Here is a 19771-nt window from a genome sequence, read left to right as displayed (position 1 = left end):
TATAGGATCTGGGAGGAGGGGCCGACCTCTGTGTGGGGCTGGCTCGGACGCCCCGGCCCAGAGGAGGTGGTCGTGGAGTTGGGTCTTTGAGGGGTCATGGGGCCCATCAGGCAGAGACTTGGGGAAGAGGTATTTCCTTTGGCAAGACCAGCCAGCTTCTCCAGCACTGAGTTCTAGCGCAAGTGATGTTGAGGGGGCAGCCAGGAGGTGTTTTATGGCCCTGATGGGATGTGAGGCAGAGGGGAAAGTGCTGGAGTGGGGAGACAAGAGAAGGAACCAGAACCCAGCTTTTGGCGGTGGGAGGGGAAGAGGAAGGGATGCACTTGACGTAGTAGTTTCCCATTGCTGCTTAACAGATCACCAGACTTGAGTGGTTTAAAGGAATACCCATTGATGGACTCATAGTTCTGGAGGTCGGAAGTCCCGCATGGCTTGGCTGCGTTCTTAATCTGGAGGCTGGGGGCTGGGGGTATTGGGGGCGAGGGGGGACGTGCTTCCAGGATCTTTCTTGTCAAAGGCATTCAGTTCCTTGTGGTTCAAGCCAGCAGAGGCATGATAAATCTTGCTTGCACTTCACACCCCTGACTTCCTCCATTACCGATCTCTAGCCCCAGATGCAAAAGCTCAGGTAATTAGGTCAAGCCCACCCGGATTATCTATTTTATGGCCAGTGGCACCTGTAGAGTGATAGAATGTAATGTAATACGTCTCAGATTTGTGGGTTCCATGTGCACTCAAGGGTCATGGGGGTTATCTTCGGGATCTCCTGCTACATCATTTATTTTACAGGTGAAGTGGAGAGATTTATAGCAATTCTAGGTTTCCGGCTTAGACAGCTGGCTGGATGGTAATGTGCTTAAGGAACACAGGGGATACAGGGGGAGAGGAGAGTCTGGTATGTTTCAGGAGCCTGTGACCAGGCACAGTTGGCCAGTGGCCATGGAAATGTGGTTTGGCAAATGTGAACTAGATAAGGTAACGTAGTGGTGATCAAAGCAACAGGTGAGGGGCGCCTGGGTGGCTCAGTGGTTGAGCATCTGCCTTTGGCTCAGGTCGTAACCCCAGGGTCCTGAGATCAAGTTCCGCATCCAGCTCCCCACAGGGAGCCTGCTTCTTCCTCTGCCTGTGTCTCTGCTTCTCTCTGTGTGTCTCTCATGAATAAATAAATAAAATCTAAAGAACAAAATAATAATAATAATAATAAAGCAGCAGGTGAAAGAGAAGGCCCAGGCAGGAAGGGACAGATGAAATGACAGGAGAGCTCAGAGGGGACCTGACAAGAGCCAGGGAGTGGGCAGCTGAAGTGATCGGGAAGGCAGTTGTGGGAGCTGACAAAGGCAAGATTTGTGAGGTTAGAGTACCAGGTTGCCTGTCCCCGTGGATAAAGTAGGGATGGAGAAAGGAGTCCCCCTCCTCCTCCCTCCATAGCAGTCCATAAGGTGGGTGGGAAAAGTATTGCTGTCCCCACTTTACAGAAGGGGAGAGCCCGCCCTCATTAAAGAGGCACACAGTCCGTGCGAGAGCCCCAGGTTTTCTTCTGAAAGAGGTAAGGTTTTCCAAAGCAGAGAGCAGGACCTTTCCACTCCCTGAGCAAAGAGTCCTAAGCCTCAGTTTCCCCATCTGTAAAATGGGGCCTATGATAGTGTCTGCCTCAAAGTGTTTTTGTGAAGACTGGATGCACTCATGTATTATAGGGAGTAAAGTGTTTAACACAGTGTCAGGCACATAGGAAGTGCTCAAAGCTAATAGCTGATGATGAGTATTCCCACGGTCATGGTCATACTGATTGCCATCATCACGCCTAGAGACCCAAACCCTCCTTGAGGTGTGTTGGGCTATCCTATCCAGCCTGATAGCCGTGAACTACCTGTGGCTATTTAAATTTAAATTAATTAAATTAGGGTCGCCTGGGTGGCTCAGTGGTTGAGCCTTTGGCTCAGTCGTGATCTGGAGTCCTGGGATCAAGTCCCACGTCGGGCTCCCTGCATGGAGCCTGCTTCTCCCTCTGCCTGTGTCTCTGCTTCTCTCTCTCTCTCTCTTTCTGTGACTCTCATGAATAAATAAATAAAATCTTTTAAAAAATAATAAATTAATTAAGTATAAAATTAAATCAAGTAAAAGATTCAGGGGCGCCTGGGTGGCTCAGTCGTTAAGCGTCTGCCTTCGGCTCAGGTCATGATCCTGGGGTCCTGGGGTCGAGCCCCACGTGGGGGTGGGGCAGACTGATGGCTAGAGCCCCTGCCCCCATCAGAAGAACGTGAAGTTCTTTTATTTTCTTTCGTTTTTTTTTTTTATTTTTTAGAACGTGAGGTTCTTGACTGCTCCAATCTCCAGCATCCATTGGAGCATCCCTGCATCCCTGCTCAGTGGGGACTCTGCTTCTCTCTCTCCCTCCACCTCTCCCCCAGCTCATGCTCACTCTCGCTCTCTCTCAAATAAATAAATAAAATCATTTTTTTAAGGAAAAGATTCAGTTCTAGTGCAGCCATGCCAGCCCCACTCGCAAGCCCAGTAGCCACATGTGCTTCATGACCGCTGTGCAAGGCAGCACGGATGAAGAACGTTTCCGTGAAAAAGAAAGTCTGTGGCAGAGCAAGCCTAGAAGGCGGTGAAGGGAGCAGGGCTCCCTCTCATACCTCCCGCACCCCTTGTCCCCCAGAAGCCCACCACGGGCCTGCTGGCCATCACGCTGGCTCTCCACCTCTGCGACCTGGTGCACATCGCCGGCTTCGGCTACCCGGACGCCCACAACAGGAAGCAGACCATTCACTACTATGAACAGATCACGCTCAAGTCCATGGCGGTAAGCGGCCCCCGCTTCCGAGCTGGGTGGGACGGAGGTGGGGGACCCTGGGTGAGTGAAAGTGGGGCCCCGAGGCGGCTCGTGAGGGGGTCACTCAGAGGGCCAGAACCGGAACCCAGCCCCCTGGACTCGTGGGCCTGAGTCCCCCTGGATCTGGCCACACAGGTCCTGGCTTCCTCCCGAGGGCCAGCACAGGGACATGGGGGCTGTGGGGGGCGCAGGGAGGCCTTCTAGGGCCGGGGAGGTCCCTGAGAGGCCCTCACTTTGCTTCCTTGGCTGTCTCCGCAGGGGTCAGGCCACAACGTCTCCCAGGAGGCCCTGGCCATCAAGCGGATGCTGGAGATCGGAGCAGTCAAGAACCTCACGTTCTTCTGACGGGGACAGGAGCTCTAGCCGTCAGTCTGCCCGCCCTGCCGCCTGAGCGACCAACCACGGCTGTGGGGGCGCCGGCGTGACCTGCTTGGATTCCCCCTCCCCGTGTGGAGAGGGGGCCTGGTACAGGCGGGGCCTGAGATGGGGCCGCGCCCCTGGCTGCTCTTGGGGCGGCCGGATCCAGTCAGGGTGGAGGCCCCGGGTGGCGGGAGGCCTTCCGAGGCGCGGGGTGTGTGGCTGAGGCACCCCTTCTCACCAGCCCCGGGAGCTTATTTAATGGGCTATTTAATTAAAAGGGTAGGAATGTGCCTCGGGCTGGTCCCATGGCATCCGGAAACGGGGGCATAGCACAGTGGTCTGCCCACTGTGGATAAAAACACACAAGTGCTTGGCCCACTAGAGCCTAGAGCCAGAGCAGGCCTCCCAGGAGGGCAGGGGCGTCTGGAGCGGGTGGGTGCCCTCCAGAGAGGGGCTGCTACCTCCCAGCGGGCATGGGAAGAGCATTGGGATGAGGTCCCACGGAGAATGGGACCTCATGTAGAAAAGAGGTTTGAAACCTAACATTAAACTATTTTTTCCTAAAACGGAAGCGGTTGTGATACCCTGTGTCCTTCAGGTTGGGGAGGACATGGAGGGAGCGAGAGGGTCCCCTGTCCCAGCACTAGGCAGGCCTGTTAAAGACCGGCAGTGTCTCTGGGACCCAGTGGGACCCAGAAGAGGCCATGGTCATTCAGGAAATGATGACTGGGTACAGCGCTTGGTGCCAAGTCATTCATTGTCACCCCGTGTGGCAGGCAGGTGGTGTCAGAGCGGGCTGACTGCTGGACACCCAGCCTGGCACTCTCCATCCCGTTTGACTCGCAGAGGTAGAGAGAGGCAGGAGCATGTCAGATGGAAATGGCAGCACTCTCTTCCCCTCTCCCTGTTCCTCCTCCTTCCCTCTCCAGTCTCTCTTTTCTAAAACCTCCTGCTGGGAGGTGTGTGTTTGAGGACAGGGGTGGAGTCAGACAATGGAAGCCAAGTTTCCTTTCTCAGATTAAGTGGGAATCATAAAATGGAGTTTACAGAAGGTCCTGCCAGTGGCCCAGGCTGCCAGGATTGGGATGGGCAGGGCTTGGGCAACATCTGAGGGATCTGGCAAGGCCTATCCAGCCAGTTGCTGGGCCAGGGGACAAAATGCCATTTTCCCCGGGTCTCTAGAGTTGTGAGCGCCCTGCCATTTGCCTGTATCTCCCCGCTTTGTTCTCCATCTTCCCAGGCCGTGTTTAGCTGCCAACTGGGCATCTTGCCACCCCCACAGCTGTTCCCTTACATCTGGAGCCAGGAGCGAGAGCTGGAACTCCCCCCTAGAGAATGGGACTCACAGCTGTGTTCCTGGCTTTCTCGGAAAGAGTTGCAGCCTTGAGGTTTTGAGACAGTTAGACTGGGACAGGACAGATAAAGAGGAGCAGAGATGCGGGAGAAGCAGAGGAAGATGACACACTTCTGGACCGGGTGTTGGAGCAGCCTTGAGAACACCCGACCTCATGCCACGGAACGGTCCTGAGGACCATCCCTGGGAATAGCGTTGCTGCTCTCCCAGAAGCCTGGTGACATTACTTTGCTAGCTGCCCTCCCCTCAGGGGAGAGGGGGGATTCCACAATAGGGCCCCAGCACCTGCAGCCCCTAGCCCTCTCTCCTCTACAGAGGCAAGCCTTGTCTCCCAGCCTTTGCGGGGAGACTTGCTGACTCCAAAGGGTGTGAATGTGTGCAGGGATCTTAGCTCTGCTTATCCGTGATGCTTCCCCAGCAGCTTCTCGTGAGGGTATGCAAGGGAGTGTCCATTTCCCCATCCAGGCCATTGAAAGTGGCTGTCAGCACATATGATCCAGCTGTCCTGGACTGGGGCCACCGCCTGTTACTGAACACGCCTCAGCTTGAGCCAGAATCCAGCACACAGGGATGGGTCAGACCCTCTCCCTAAACTCCGCACACACGGGTATAGACACGAGAGCAGTCCACATTCTTGCTGGGCTATGCCCCTGATGCCATAGGCAGGAAGTCTCCCGACTGCATACTGATAAGTGCGCACGAGGGGAGGGCATATGCACCTAACCTGGCCGCTGTTCCCTTGGGTGAGCTCGGCTCTTGCCAGGGTGCTGCAACCCCAACGCAGGTTGCAGACTGAGTCAGTGCTGGCACAAGGTCAGAGCCGGGAGTGGAGCTTTGATGTGGAGCCACTGGATGGAGCCCTCTGGTGTCCTGAGGAAGGGACCCTCGCTCATGAGGAACGAACTGCCTCCCAGGGGCCTGGTGCTGATTAAACATGTCCCGAAAGTGAGGCAGGAGGGAAAGCAGGGAAGGGCGCGGTCTACGCATCTGGGCTCTGCGCAGGGCGAGGCCCCTGCACTCCGCACGGCCGTGCGCCAGTCATTTCTGCGGGTCTGCGCTCCACCTCCTCGGTTCACGGAGACGAGGGCGCCCAAGGGGCCACTTGCACCAGAGCAATCAGGGGGTGCCTTACAAATGGGTTCCTGGGTCTCATGCAGGGCGCCGGGAGGGGGGGGGCCGGGAACCGCGGCTCCAGCAGCCTGGACGCCACGACGGGCTCCCGGCCGCCGCCTGCCCCGGAGTTCGCGCGCACAGCCCGGCCCGCTCCCCGAGCCCGGCCCGCTCCCCGGAGCGCACGCGCGGTCCTCCCCCAGCCCCGCCCAGCTCGCCTGCTCGCCCCGCCCCCACCGGCCGGGGGCGGGGCCAGTGCCGGGGGCGGGGCCTGCGGCGCGCATGCGTCCTGGGCGCGGGCCGTCTGGGAACGGGGTCGGGGGCGGCCGCGACCTCCCGCCCGCCGCCCGCAGCGCCTCCCGGCCGAGGGCTCAGGGCGCGGCGACCGCTGCAGGGGGAGGCCGCGGCGGGCTGGGCGGGGAGCGGAGGGGCCGCGCCCTTCCTCCCGGGGTCGCTCAGCGCCCCCGCTGGGCCTCCTCCCCGCCCCCTGCGGTGCCTTCCCGAGCCCCGTGCAAAAGTGACTCGGGCTGCGGGGGCGGGGGGGGGGGGGGCGGCGAGCTCCCTCCAGTGTGGACTCTGGGGGTCCAGCCCTGCTCCACAGAGGGGGACACTGAGGCCCGGCCCGGGGAGGGGAGGGACGCCCGGCTGGACCGGACCGCCTGGCTGGGCGAGACCCTTTACCTAGCTCAGGAGCACGTTTAAATAAATATCCTATATTCACATCACATGGTGTTGCCTTGATTTCGGACACTTCGGGTTTTTATTTACACTTTTCTGAGGACAGAAGTACATCCAGTTGCTTTACCCCAGAGGCTGTCTAGCTTGTGAGAAGTCTGAGCTTGGAAACAGCTCTGTCTTGGAGGCCCCAAGGCGTGGGGCACTGGCAGGGCCGCTGGGCTCGCGGACGTCCCTGCTCCAGGCTCGCCCCGGCTCCTGCATCCGCAGAAGAGCCACTGTGCACGCCTCTCTCACAATGAGGTTCTAAAGATCTAATGGGAATACGGTTGTGAAAACACTGTGTAGACTGTAAAGGATGATATAAATATTAGATTGGAAAGCTGCCTTGCATAATAGAAAACACGGGAAAGCATGGGAAGCAGGGGAGGTACACATCTGGAGGGCCAAATATTTGCCCAGGTATGGGGTGGGGTGGGGGGAACATGGCTGGTTCCAGAAAAGTCTTTGTCTTCAAATCACCCACAAACAAAGTCCGAGAAGGTAAGACATTGGCGGAATGACTCACACGCAGGCTTTGACATAATCAAACAATGAACGATGAGTTCAAACTGCTCTCTGGCAGTGGTTTTCTAAATCGAAGTCAGATGCCTTGAGGGGTTTTTGGAGAAAAGTGGTTTCTTGGGCAACATGATCCATTCTGAGGGCATGCAGGAGGAGGTTCCTAAAACTAAGGTTGACAAGGACAATCTCAGCGTCGGGATGCTCTCCTCTAGACCCTCTGACCTTTCGATGCCTTAATTATAGGTTCGGAAAACTATGTGTTAGTGTTGAGCATTCCCATGGTTCTGCACCCAGACATGGTTCCAGGAAATGTTTCCAACTTAAAAGTTTAAGGATGGATATATGTGCGTCTGTAGTGAGAGCCTGTTTTCCTGGCCAGGCCTTTCGCTGTGAGTTTACCGCTCGTGAGAGATTTGGGGGATCCCGTGCCTGAGAAATGAAACTTGAATCTCATTAGGTGTCAGATTTGGGCAAGAGTGAGGGGACCCCGACTGTATCAGAAGGCTCTACTTCATGAAAAGGGATTACAGAGAGCTGGGAGCAAGTGGGAGAGACCACAGTTCTGTCTGGGGGAGGGGGGAGGGGGTAATACATAGGATTTGACAAAAGTTTTTAGGGAAGAATGAACTTTTGGGGGTTGATTTCAGGTTCCTGGGGGGAACCAACAGTTTAAAGCCCACCCACCCCTCAACAGAGGCACAGTTTCTCTTAAGAATATTGCAAGACTGGGAGGGTGGAGCTGGGCGGAGGGAATGAGAGAAGGCTCAGATGTGGAAATCACCCTAAGGGAATAGAAGTTGGAATTACAGAACTAAGCTATTCCAGAACCATCTATTATTCTGAGGCTTCCTAAAACACTATTTACATACATCACCAACGTTAACACTTAAGGAGTATCATCTCTTGCTTGTTTCTCTCCTGAGGAAAAAAATTCGCAAAAGTAGAAATTAGAGTCTGAGATTTCACTCCAGTTCTGTTCTTTTTCTCTTGAGGATTTATGTTCCACTGCTGTAGCCTCTCATGGCAGGAGAGCTAGAGAAACTTTTAAATTAAGTCAGAGAGGAGGGGCCCTGGGCGGCTCAGCGGTTGAGCGTCTGTCTTTGGCTCAGGTCGTGATGCTGGGGTCCTGGGATCGAGTCCTCACAGGGAGCCTGCTTCTCCCTCTGCCTGTGTCTCTGCCTCTCTCTCGAATAGACAAATAAAATCTCTTTAGAAAAAAAGAAAAAAAGCCAGAGAGGAGGTTCTTCTCTGAAAATTCCTTCTTCATTCAGTATTTCTCCCAAGTGCACTGTCCATCAGTGTCACGAATACACTGCCTACTGGTCAGGCAGCAGGGCTCTGGCCCTTGAAATTCTTTACGAAGGGGGTGGAAGTGGTATCTTTTAATGTAATCCCCCTGACAATGTCTTTGTCTAATTGAGGGTGACCTTCAAGGGCATGAATCCCCATATTCAGCTCCTATCCCAAAGAGCACTTTTCCCTTTGCATTATTGGTAACAGATTTCACAGAAGCCCCCAATGAACGAAGACCCGAATTCTCCCAAAGGAGACCTGTTTCCTGAGACTTCGTTTATCTTGGCTTTGAACATTAATATTTTAGATGCATGGCACAGAGGACAGTTAAAAGGGAGCATTATTTGAATGGTCTCCCAGCACTCCAAAATATTTCCAAGGGCCATAGGTTAAGAAGTAATGGAAAAAGATGTCTTTGCATAGCTTGGGCTCCCTGATTAGCAAGCCAGGGGGGTGAGGATGTCCTAGCCCTGGGGGTGGGCTGAGTGGACCGTCCCAGAGAGGAACGCTGGGAACATAGAGTGGTACTGGGGACGTAGACCACAGTTCAACGATGTAGCTTGTGAATGGCGTGTGTTCACAGAAGGCCTTTCAAAGATGACGGCTGTGTAGGAGTGAAAAACCCTACAGGGCCCATAATAATGAAAGCTTTTAGTGTATATCCAAGACCGAGCCGTCAGAGAGGAGGGGGAGAGGGACCCAGGAGGAAGAGCAGTTAGAGAGAGATGGAACGGATGGTCCTCCTCTCCTTACACCAAAAATGTATTCATCCGGGGAAACAAACCTTTATTTTTAGAAAGATGACTGGCTTGAAATTGTCTCATTTTCCCCAGTTTATGACCTAGTTAGAAAGACTGGAACATAACGGGTTGGGGAAAAGATGATTGGATCCTTACTGCGAAGGAGAAGTAACCACCTCATCTCAACCAGTGAGAGTGAGAGCTCTTTATCAGTGATTCTCAAAGACTGCTGGTAATTTTGAGCTTTAGCTGCAAATAATGGCTGGTATACGGTTACACCTCCCCAAAACAACTTTAGATAAGAGGTGTCTAAAAGACTTGTAAAAGGGAAGTAAAATGTAGGATTTAGCTGAGATGTCATTAGTCTAGGTCTACATGGTTCTTCCAAATAGGCACAGCAAGTGGTATTTTAGATTAGAAAAATCTCTATGCAAATTAAGATCGTTTTTTATTTAAGTTACTCGTACTTTTAATTTTAATAAAGAGTTGATTTTGTAGGGAAACTTTCCTAGAGTAGAGCATACACTAATGGCAGGACGCCCCTTGGTCTTTTCCTTCTGGTGCCCTCATAAAGCGCACCCGGGCTACCTGGGCAGGGAGCTGATGCAACTCAGGCTGTGCCGGCTGGGGTTTTGGTTTAGATTCTGTAGTGGCACATGCCTGGCGCCAAGGCCCGCCTGCCTGTCCCGCAGGTGGTGAGAAGCAGAATTCCCGGTGGCTCCTTTGCTCCCCTTCTGAGAAGCCCCCCAGGGACTGCGGCCTCCTGTTTGTTTTCTATACACCCCCCTCCCCACCCTCCTCTCCACTCTGGAAGCTCAAAGGCCTGCTTGGAGTTGGAGGCCTGTTCCTCTGGAGCACTTGCGTCAATCAGCTTCCCCAGAACCGGATTCGCTGTGGCATTCTTGCTCATGAAGTGAGAGCGCTTCCTGTTCCGTGAAAGCTGAGGGGGTCCTGGAAATGACCCCGGCTTTCCAGACTGATAGTGAGCCTGAGAATCAGAAACCAGGCTCCCGTCCAGGGACTTGGAGCCAATAACGAATTTGAAAGCTATCAAAAAACTGGATACTGGTCTTGGTGGGGGAGGCGGTGGGGGGCTGGCTGCACAGAATGGCTTTGTTTCCCAGGAGTGCAGTCTTTCCAGGTCGCCTGGGGACTCGAGGTGGAGGATGCCAGTCCCACCCGCCTTCCGCCTTCCTCACGGAGCTCTGCTCCCTCCTTGCTTAGCCTGTCCCCGAGTAGGGAGTAGCAGGTGGCCTTCACCTCCGGCCGTTTTCATCATGTTCTAGGATGGCAGCGGCCTTGAGCTTGTGCTTTGGACGGAAACATTTTATAGGGGAAACTGTGTGTGTACCAATGTCACGTTCGCCACTTGTCAGCCCCGTGACCTTGGGCAAGTCTTTTGGCTTCTTGAAGCTGCATTCCCTGGTCTGTAAGGTGGTGATCCTTTGTGAAGGTTAAATAAGACTATACACGTAAGGCGCTCGTTTCAGCTAATATGAAAGAGCCTACAGGAGACGTCAGGGCTTCCCTCTGCCTCAAAACTTTTTCTAACCCCTCCCTTTACCAGCTTTTTTGTGCCTCCCACCCTTCCGAGAGAAGGAAATAGGGTTGGGGACAACCGAGGGGGGCACAGAGTGCGGCCTAGCCTCCTTCTCAAGGCCCCTCCAGGTGTTAACAAGTCCCCCTTCCCAGCCATCTTCTCTTCCGCCAAGGCCTTAACTGTGACCTCCTAGCTCTTCAGGGATTCTTTCCTGTATTCGGGCAGTGGACAGAGCTCCAGGGGTTGGGTCAAATCTCTGCTTGCTGCCACACCTGTCCGTATTCTTACCCAGATTATCTCCACCTGACAGGGAGATAGAGCTCCTTCTGTTCCATGGAAGAACAGATTTCTCACTTGTTCTGGTGATGGCGTCATAATCCGAGATTCCAGAAAAGAATGGGCACCTTCATCCTATAATGAGAACTGTGTACGTGTGTGGGGCTGGGCCAGGGGGCAATGGAGGTGTGGCGAAGGTTAGGAGGTAGCTGTGCCACCCACCTCCAAGGTAGGGAAGGCTGGGAGGAATCAAGAGACTAATCTTGAGTCATCCTCTTCCTATACACTATAGTACCTTGCATCTGGTCTTAGATCCTTGTTCTTTGTTGGCAAAGGCAAAACATGTACTGGAACGAAGCAGCCTTATCAAGATTAAACTAGTGTGCGCAGGAGCCAATATCCTGGCATCCACGTGCAGCCTGAATGGTACTAGGAGCAGGAAGTGGACTGGGATGTACACTTAAATTTCTTAACAGTTTCTACTCTTTTGTGCATGGGGGCTGTAAAGAAAATTATTGAGGTAACCGGGGAATTTTGAAGTACTAGGAAATATGGTAGAAGCAGGACATTCCTCTGGGTGGAGGCGTCGTGAAGGTTACGTACAGAATCTGTGGTTGGGGGATCCCTGGGTGGCTCAGTGGTTTGGTGCCTGCCTTCGGCCCAGGGCGTGATCCTGGAGTCCCGGGATCAAATCCCATGTCGGGCTCCTTGCATGGGGCCTGCCTTCTGCCTGTGTCTCTGCCTCTCTCTCTTTATCTCTCTCGAATCAGTATATGAAAAGAAGCACAGACTTTTGAGGTACGGGTTCATATGATGGCTAAGGATTACTGGGGAAGGTTGGACAAGAAGGACTCTAACCTAAGAGGAACTTCCAACCTTAGGGACACTTCGGGCTTTCCAAAGTTTCATTTGGATCCCACTCCTCAGCCAGCACTCTAACTGGCCCTTATCTATCCTCTCTGGTCTTCCATCACTACCTAGAGTCTTCCATTCAAACAAGGTCATTCTTACATTATTTGAGGCTCAGAGTGTTAGGGTATTCAGTGGCATAGGCTCTTTGAAGACAGCCTCCTGCCCTGAACCCGTAACAGGGGGAGCTTCCCTTGCAGAACATTGCTGAGAGAAAGGCCTGGGATGATCCCTCCAAAGCCCAGCATGACCACATTGCCTCTGAGCTGTATTTGGCATGGGTCCTGCTTTTGCCCACCCTCTGGGTTGAGCCCGTCCGCGCAGGGAGAGGAGCCTGCCTGCAGGTGCTCTTGCCACCACAGCCAGAGCCATCACCTGCTGTCCTTAATCTAGGAAAATTCAATCAGAGAACAGCAAAGAACCTCATGTTTCCAGAGCATAGTCTGAACTCTTGGCTCCTTCCTGTGGCTCTGCAGGAACAAAAGAACAGAACGGATATGTTGGAGTAACGGCCCTAACATTTATTTTCAGGTGGTGAGTAGGCGGGGTGATGTGTAGATACACTTTCTCTCTTGCCGGTCAAGTCTTACTGAAGGCAGGCCCATTGTTCCTTGCGTGGATCTAGGCCCCTGGAGATTCATCAGCTGAGGAGGCAAGTCTCATCACTTTAAGACCTGACATCTAGTCAAACCCTACATGACCCAGGAAACACTCTCTGCAATGACTATTTGAAGAACCCTGGCCAGAGAAGCTCTCACACTTCTTATATTAATTCCGATTGTGCTGTAGGAGAGGAGGGCAGTACACGAAGCAGGGGAGGGTGGGGAGACTCTGAATCACACAGCCTGGCAAGGGGAGGAATGTTGGGTGAGGTTCCCCAAGGGTTCCCATGTTCCCTCCTGCCCCTCCCTCGCCCTCCCAGGACACCAGTCTTGGACTGGGCCAGTCCCACCTCAGAGCTCAAAGGCCTCAAGTCCAAGGACAGAACCGCAAGAGTATGGACACAAAACACCGAACAAATTGGGGGTGGGCTCATGGCCAGTGTGGTGGGAGAGATGCTCCAGGGCCATTGCTGGCTTCTCAGCATCCAGGGTTTGGGCTCTGCGCAGCAGGGGGCGCCAGGACCCTGGGGTGGGGGTGTGCAAGGTGGGGGGCAGCTCAGTGCCAGGAAGTGCTTCACCCCCCTTCTCCCCAGGGTGGTGGAGGAGCACAGGCACAAGGGTAGGGCAGTGGGGAGCAAGGGGTGGGGCTCATGGGGAGGCCGGAGAGTGGTTGGCAGTTGGATTAAAGCAGAGTGATAGCTGCCTGGAGCGCCGGCGGGAGGGGCCTCCGGGAAAGGGCTGGGCCCAGCAGGTCGGCAGGAGCGCAGGGCACAGGGCTCCGAGCTGCAGCCTCCCACGGCGTCCCCACCCGCCGCCTCCGGCTCCCTGCGGCCGGGCCCGGGTTTGTGCTTGATGGGGCTTCGGAGCAGCGCGGCTGCTGAGGCCACTTCGGGGGTCAGGGGGTCGTCCACAAGGTGTCCACGGTCTCTGCAGAGCCGGAAGGTGGCCCGGACCCCCTGCACCCCCTGCACCCCTGCACCCCTGCATCCCTGCACCCCCTGCACCCCTGCATCCCCTGCACCCCCTGCATCCCCTGCACCCCTGCAGCCCCTGCACCCCTTCCCCGCCCCAGCCCCGGCGTGGGAGTCCTCAGACGTGAGTCTGCATCCGCCGCTGCAGGGGCCGGCTGGGGTCGGAGTTCTGGGAAGAGGACTGGGAGTGGTGGGACGAGGAGGCCGAGGCCTTGCTGGCCTTGTCGAACTGCACGTAGCCGTCCTGCTTGCCGCTGCTGCTCACGCTGCTGTCGCACTGCGTGTCCAGGAAGGAGCTGCTGTCGCTGAGGGAGCCCCTCTGGAACTCGCGCTCGCACAGCTCGATGGACGAGCTGCCCATGCCCAGCACGAACCTCTGCCCGTAGTCGTAGAGGCGGCCCTGGCCGCTCAGGGTGCTGTAGATGTTGGTGAAGGACATGCCCGTGGGCACCCGCTGCTTGCCCCCCGCGGGCCGCAGGTCCGGCTGGCAGCTGCTCAGCGAGATGGTGGGCGTCGAGTGGTGCTCCTTGAAGGTGTTGACGCTGTAGTAGCCGTTGGTGGGGTCCTGGGGGGGCCGAGGCGAGGGCAGAGTCACTGGTCACTGGCCGCGGGCGACCAGGGATGCAGGGGTGGGGATGGGGAGCAGGGGGTCGGTGGGGGTGCTGCATGTCCCATGTCCTGGGGTCGGGGCGCTGCAGAGCCAGCTGAGAACCACCCTCCAAGTGTTCTCTCTTTCGGTCCCGGACATGGATACTTAATTTAAAAACTCTTATTTGGGGGACGCCTGGGTGGCTCAGTGGTTGAGCATCTGCCTTTGGGTCGTGATCCCCAGGTCGTGGGATCGACTCCCGCATCAGGCTCCCTGCAGGAAGCCTGCTCCTCCCTCTGCCTGTGTCTCTGCCTTTCTCTCTGTGTCTCTCACGAATGAATAAATAAAATCTTAAAAAAAAAATAACCCCAACAACTCTTGTTTGTGGGGAAACTGTGGGAGAGGAGAAGCGGGGGACCTCAGCCTTAACTCTCTGGCCTCATCGGGCAGGCGGGCAGCCCACCTTGGCGAGAGAACAGACACCTGTCCCCAAGGTGACCTCTGGCCTCCCTGTTTGCGTTATTGTTTGCTTGGGTCTAGGGGTGGGGCAGGATTTCCCAGCTGTGATTTAGAACCTGGGGCTGCTCTTACCTTCAGGTTCTGGAACTCCTTCTCCTCTTCTTTGAGAACCTCTAGCTGCTTCAGTACTGAATCTTGCTGGAATTCACCCCGGTCCATCTACAACCCCCCAAAAACGGCTGCTCAGTGGACCGGAGGTGGGCTAAGCATCCACTTCCCCCACGGGAAAGATCGAGGAATGAACTCAAAAGAAGGCTCCCATCTGTGCCTCCCCTTCGCCGCCTCCTCTCACTGCCCGGCCCATGGAAGGCAGGTAAAGGAGGCAGGAGGAGATTCCCCATGTCTTCATCGCTGTTCCTGGACCCCCGTCCTGAGAGACTGGGAGAGACAGGAGGAGCGGAGGGGGTGGGTGGAGAAGGGGAAGTTTGCTAAGACCACACTTTCTTCCCCTGGGCTCGTGCATCACCTCCAGAGATCTCACTTGGATGATTCAATTCAAATTCATTGAGCATTTACTGAATTTCAGGTCAGGCGTACGCACATTGAAGTGCACTAAGATATAGTGTACACCACAGGGAGCTAGATCTGTAGATAAATAATTACAGAACCACTGGGCATAGGCCGGGTTCCTAGCAGGCAGCTCATCACCCAGTGCCAGGCTCAATGAAGGTCTCAGGAGAGGATCACAGTGCATGACAGCCTGTGAGATGCTGGCAACGTGGGCCACGCTGTTACTTACAGCCTTGACTTAGGTGTACTAAAAGTTACCTTCTTACCAGAGGCCAAAGGGCCTCAGGGCCAGGATCACTTCTAGCTTCTCTCTGGGTCCCCAGCACACCTGGCACAGCCCCTTGTATATCGTGGTCATTGACCAAAATGCTTTTGGGGTAGAATCACATGTACCTGTTTTTTTTGTTGTTGTTGTTTTTGTTTTTTTTACATGTACCTGTTTTGATTTGTCATGCCTAGCACAGTGCCTGAGAGACGGCAGAGCCGTCACAAATGTTATGTTGGCTGGATGAATGAAGCGGCATAGCTCTAAATCACTGAAAATTAAGACAGTTGGAAGGTGGAAAATAAAGCATGTTTGGCACACAGTGGGCACATGAATCTGAATAGCCGCACGCAGATGCTTCCCGGGTGTCACTTCTGCACCTGACATGGCTGGGACGGGCTCCCATCCGCTCTCTGAGCCGGGATGTTTCTTCTCCCTTGTGACTCACTTTCTTGGTCTGTCTCTGGAGCCTCATGGAATCAGCCAGAGGGCTTCCATTCTGTTTCACCCTCACCAATGCTGCTTTTTTTTTTTTTTCATTTTCTGGTAAATGCTCTGGTTCTGCCTGGATTGGAGTGCTTTCCTAGCAGATTGAACTTCTAAGCCTGCTTCTCATCAATGTTGGGCCGTACAGGGGCCGGGGTGGGGGGTGTGGGGTGGGGGGAGGGAGACTTAGTGGTGGGAGCTCTCAGCAGGTCCCTCTACCAGGGTCACCCTCCCTCCACCCAACCATACACCCCTCTTCACTGACTACTGAGTGACTCCCACTCATTCTCCAGGGTTTGGACTGGAGGGTGTGGAGACAGTCTGGGGGCAGTCAGAATGTCCCAATGGGAGGGGATTCAAGGTCCTATTTGGGAGGAAGGACAGGCCAGGATACTTCCACACCGGCCTCGATGAAGTTTATCTACAGAGACATCCATTTCTTCTTGGATCTAGGTTCTGGCTTCCACCCTTGTAAGATTAATTGCTCGACCGTGTCAGGCACTGCGTTTGGCCTTGGGGGAACAGACACGCACAGATTTGGGAACGTGCCCTGGTGGAACTCTGAGATAACTGGGGAGCGGACATGTAATCCAAGCAATGCACTAAAAAAGAGGCGCATGCAAAGTGTGTGAGGCGAGCAGGAAGCGCGTAGCTCTGCCAGCAGCAGTGGGGACAAGCACGGACAGTGAGAAAGTGTCATTTGAGCTGAGTCTCAGAGGAGAATGTGAAATTTAACGGGCAAAATCAACAGGCAGAGGTAACGGCCTGTGTGAAGCCTCAGAGGTATCAGAGATTTTTTTGGGGGGGTGTCTGGAGGGCCGGGTGCATTCGGTAGGAAGACCGAGCTGGAGAAGCCAGCGGCATCAAGCCAGGCCTGATGACATGCCTGGTGGTTGGACTTTAGTAGACACGGGGAGCCGCTGAGGGATTTTAAGGAGGACAGTCACAGGATCCAATCTGTGTTCTAGAAGGACCCTTCTTGTGGGTCTCTGGAGGGTGGTTAAAAAAATAATAATAATAAGGAGGTGATTTCAGAGCAATACAGCGGCTGACATTTCTTGAGCACTTACTGTGTCCCGCGGGCTGCAGCCCTTATGGGTTTGCTCACTGAGCCGTGGCCAGGGCCCCGTGTGCTATGGCTTTCAGCCCCACTTCGCGGGTGAGGAGACTGAGGCACATGCTCTTCACCCCCGTGCTTGCTGCCGGGACTCCAGGGTATTTTCGCCAGGACACAGCACACACTAGAGTTTTCTAGCGCGGCTTTCCAGGCTCCCGCTTGTACGCTGGGTGGATTACGGGCTAGTAACAGTAATCAGGAAAAGGAGGGGCAGGCTTGGGTTTGCTGCAGAAGTTATGAGCTTGCTTCTGGTAAGCACTCCGGGTCCTGAAGAGGAACCAATGTGTCTTGCAGACTTTTAGGGGTGGGGTGGGCTTGGGGGAGGGGCAGGGCGCACCGACTAGCTGTAATACGTGTGCACAGAGCTCTGTATTAAGTAACAACGTATTACGGCACCTTATGCATCTGGCTTGTCTCTCTTCTGAACAGTCGGGTTCTTTGAAAGCTGGGGCCACATCTTAGACGGGCTGAGTCCCCCCGAACACCACGTGTGATGTGAGACACAGACAGTGACTCTTTGTGGGCTCAGAGTGGGCGCCTGACCGATTATGGGGGAGAGCACATTCTGACCAAGGCCCTGCTTCTTGGGAGCATCCGGGCCACCCAGAGGCCTCCAGAACCAGGACTTTCGGGGCACACAGGTCGGGGAGGGGTGGGGAGAAGACGTGGCACTCTCACCATCAGCTGCTTGATGGTGGGGTGTTCCTCAGCCTCTCGACCAGAGGCTGGCTCCTTGTGGACGATCTCCACTCGGATGTCATTCTTGGCTGACACAACCCCTTTGAGATCTGGACATAAAATAGGAAAAGTGTAGATGACAGGTTCAGTCCTCATTCTTGGGTGTCAGGGCCTGAGATGTGAAGCCCCCACCGCCCTGGCCGCCCCCCGGGTTTACCCTCCAGCCCCTGAACTCAGTAGCTTCTGCCCCCACCCCCCACCCCCATCCCACCAGTAGAACACCTGTCTGGATGTGCTGTGGGCTGCTGGGGCTTCATCTCACTTTCTCTACTGGCCGGGTTACATCTACCTCAGCCTTTCACTGCTGCCGCCCTGGCTTGAGGGGCCATCCTCATCCATCCATCTCCCTTACAGAGCTACGTCCTTTTTATCCTCCTTCTAGAAGTCTTCCTTGGCCTGCTCTACCAGGCCTGCTCTTGTCTCTCCATTCAGAGAATCACAAATCTTACTGTTAGAAAGGGCCTCAAGGTCCCATGGTCAACCCGCCCCTGCCCAAGGTCCCATGGTCAACCCTCGCAGCCCTGACACATGGTGGTCTAGCTCCTGTGTCAATGCTTCCGTGGTGGTGACTTTATGACTTCTGGGGGAGGCAGCCAATTTAGAGTTAGGAAACTCTGTTAGAAAACTCTTGCTTGTGGGGCACTTGGGTGGCTCAGTCGGTTAAGCATCTGCCTTTGGCTCGGTTCATGATCCCAGGGTCCTGGGGTCAGGCTCCCTGCTCAGTGGGGAGTCTGCTTCTCCCTCTCCCTCTGTCATTCCCTTCACTTGTGCTCTCTGGCTCTATCTCTCTGCCACAAAATGGTAAAAAAAGAACAATTCTCGCTAAAACATGCTCCCTTATAATTTCCATTGAGAGGGTGGTGGGGGAGCTTCCAAGGCCACGTCACTGGGGAGAGCTGAGGCTGGAAAGGGGAAAACCTAGTGGGGACACCCAGATTTCTTCTGATACATCGAAGTGGTGGAGGGAGTAGGCCTCCTCTGACTATTCATTTTGTGCCTTAGGATCATTGAATGTGGGTCGTCTGGGTGGCTTGGCGGTTGAGCCTCTGCCTGAGCCTCTGCCTTCGGCCCAGGGCGTGATCCTGGAGTCCCGGGATCAAGTCCCACATCAGACTCCCCACAGGGAGCCTGCTTCTCCCTCTGCCTGTGTCTCTGCCTCTCTCTCTCTCTCTCTCTCTGTGTGTCTCTCATGAATAAATAAAATCTTTAAAAAAGAAAAAAAAAAGATCATGGAACGTTAGAACCAGCGGAGTCCTAAAAGTCCCATCATGCAATCCCTTACTATCACACACAGGGAAACTGAGGCCGGGAGTAGCTGTGGCCTGCCAGGCTCACACGGTAAGGAAAGGTCCGGCCAGAAGGCGGTGCCCGGTGTTTGCCTCCGCTCAGGCACCCCGCGCGTCTGTCTTTCACACGTAACGTCAGAGCTGTGCCCAGGATGGAACCCGGGCACACGCGACCCTTCAGGAGTGCACAGCGCCAGAACTTCAATGCTAGTGACTCAAGACTTCTTCAAGTCTTCAGAAAGGGATTCCTTGAATGTTTTGTCCCCGCTGTGTGTGGGTGACCTACTCTTCTGGTTAGACTGGTAGAAACTGGAGGGCAGGGACCAAACCCCCTCTCCCCCCAACCCCCTCTCAGATTTCTCTCCGGTTCCATCCAGCCCGAGGAGTTCCATCCAAAGTGCTGGCTGGGGCCTCGTCAGATGGAGCTCAGTTTAGTCCAGTTCCACGTGGGCTGAGTGCCCGCTAGGGGCCAGACACCACGCAGAGCTCTGCCCGTAGGCGATGCCAAGTCCCCATCCCTACCCCAGCAGCTCACGGCACTGTTAGGGCCCCTGCTCATTGCCCCCTGCTTACTTGCTCTCCGGGGCAGTCTAAGCCTGGTTTTTTTCTCTGTCCCCCTCCCTGAGATCCCGGGTCTCCCTCCCGTACTTCTCTGGGAGCGGGCACAGCAGAAGGCCACAATGGTTGCCATAAGGACGAGGAAGGCCACGCCGGCTCCTACGGCCACCCCGATGATGACGGCCATCGGCACAGACTCTGCGGGAGAGAAGCAGGCACCGCCCATGAGAAACCGGGGACCCCGACTCTCCCCATCAGGGCCTTTACCCAGGTTCCCTGGGTGCGGCCCCTGCCAGGCTGGGGCCAGAGCACTGCACTCAGGCCCTCCTGGGGGGTGCCTCGGGGTGGGACTCCCCCAGGTGGAGTCCAACAGGGGTCAGCTCCAGCGGGGCTCAGGATGGAGGAGGGGGTGGGAGGAAGTGGGGACGAGGGAGCAGTGGTGGGTGGAGACGGAGGCAAGCGCACACGGGGTGGGG

The 19771-nt window shown here is 55.1% G+C and overlaps 2 protein-coding genes across 16 annotated transcripts in view; one reads left to right on the top strand and one right to left on the bottom strand.

Annotated features, from left to right (window-relative positions):
- ST3GAL4 (ST3 beta-galactoside alpha-2,3-sialyltransferase 4) overlaps positions 1–3764 on the top strand; it is a 31821-nt gene extending 28057 nt beyond the window's left edge. For all 10 annotated transcript variants that reach the window (XM_025464963.3, XM_025464959.3, XM_025464962.3 and 7 more), the window contains 2 exons: positions 2660–2803; positions 3092–3764. In XM_025464963.3, coding sequence (XP_025320748.1) covers positions 2660–2803; positions 3092–3178 — 231 coding nt within the window. In that variant the 3' untranslated portion in view covers positions 3179–3764. The remainder of the gene's footprint in view (positions 1–2659; positions 2804–3091) is intronic.
- Positions 3765–12154: 8390 nt separating this feature from the next.
- Positions 12155–19771, bottom strand: part of KIRREL3 (kirre like nephrin family adhesion molecule 3) — a 542768-nt gene continuing 535151 nt past the window's right edge. For 4 of the 6 annotated variants that reach the window (XM_049109770.1, XM_049109768.1, XM_049109769.1 and 1 more), the window contains 4 exons: positions 19311–19493; positions 17392–17501; positions 14408–14494; positions 12155–13792 (listed from right to left, as the gene is read on the bottom strand). In XM_049109770.1, the coding sequence (XP_048965727.1) occupies positions 13346–13792; positions 14408–14494; positions 17392–17501; positions 19311–19493 (827 nt within the window). In that variant the 3' untranslated portion in view covers positions 12155–13345. The remainder of the gene's footprint in view (positions 13793–14407; positions 14495–17391; positions 17502–19310; positions 19494–19771) is intronic. The other 2 variants (XM_049109772.1, XM_049109771.1) reach the window with 1 other exon arrangement.

The sequence above is a fragment of the Canis lupus genome, chromosome 5 (genome assembly GCF_003254725.2).
Source record: "Canis lupus dingo isolate Sandy chromosome 5, ASM325472v2, whole genome shotgun sequence".
Lineage (NCBI taxonomy): Eukaryota > Metazoa > Chordata > Mammalia > Carnivora > Canidae > Canis > Canis lupus.
This window is presented reverse-complemented; position numbering and strand designations above follow the sequence as displayed.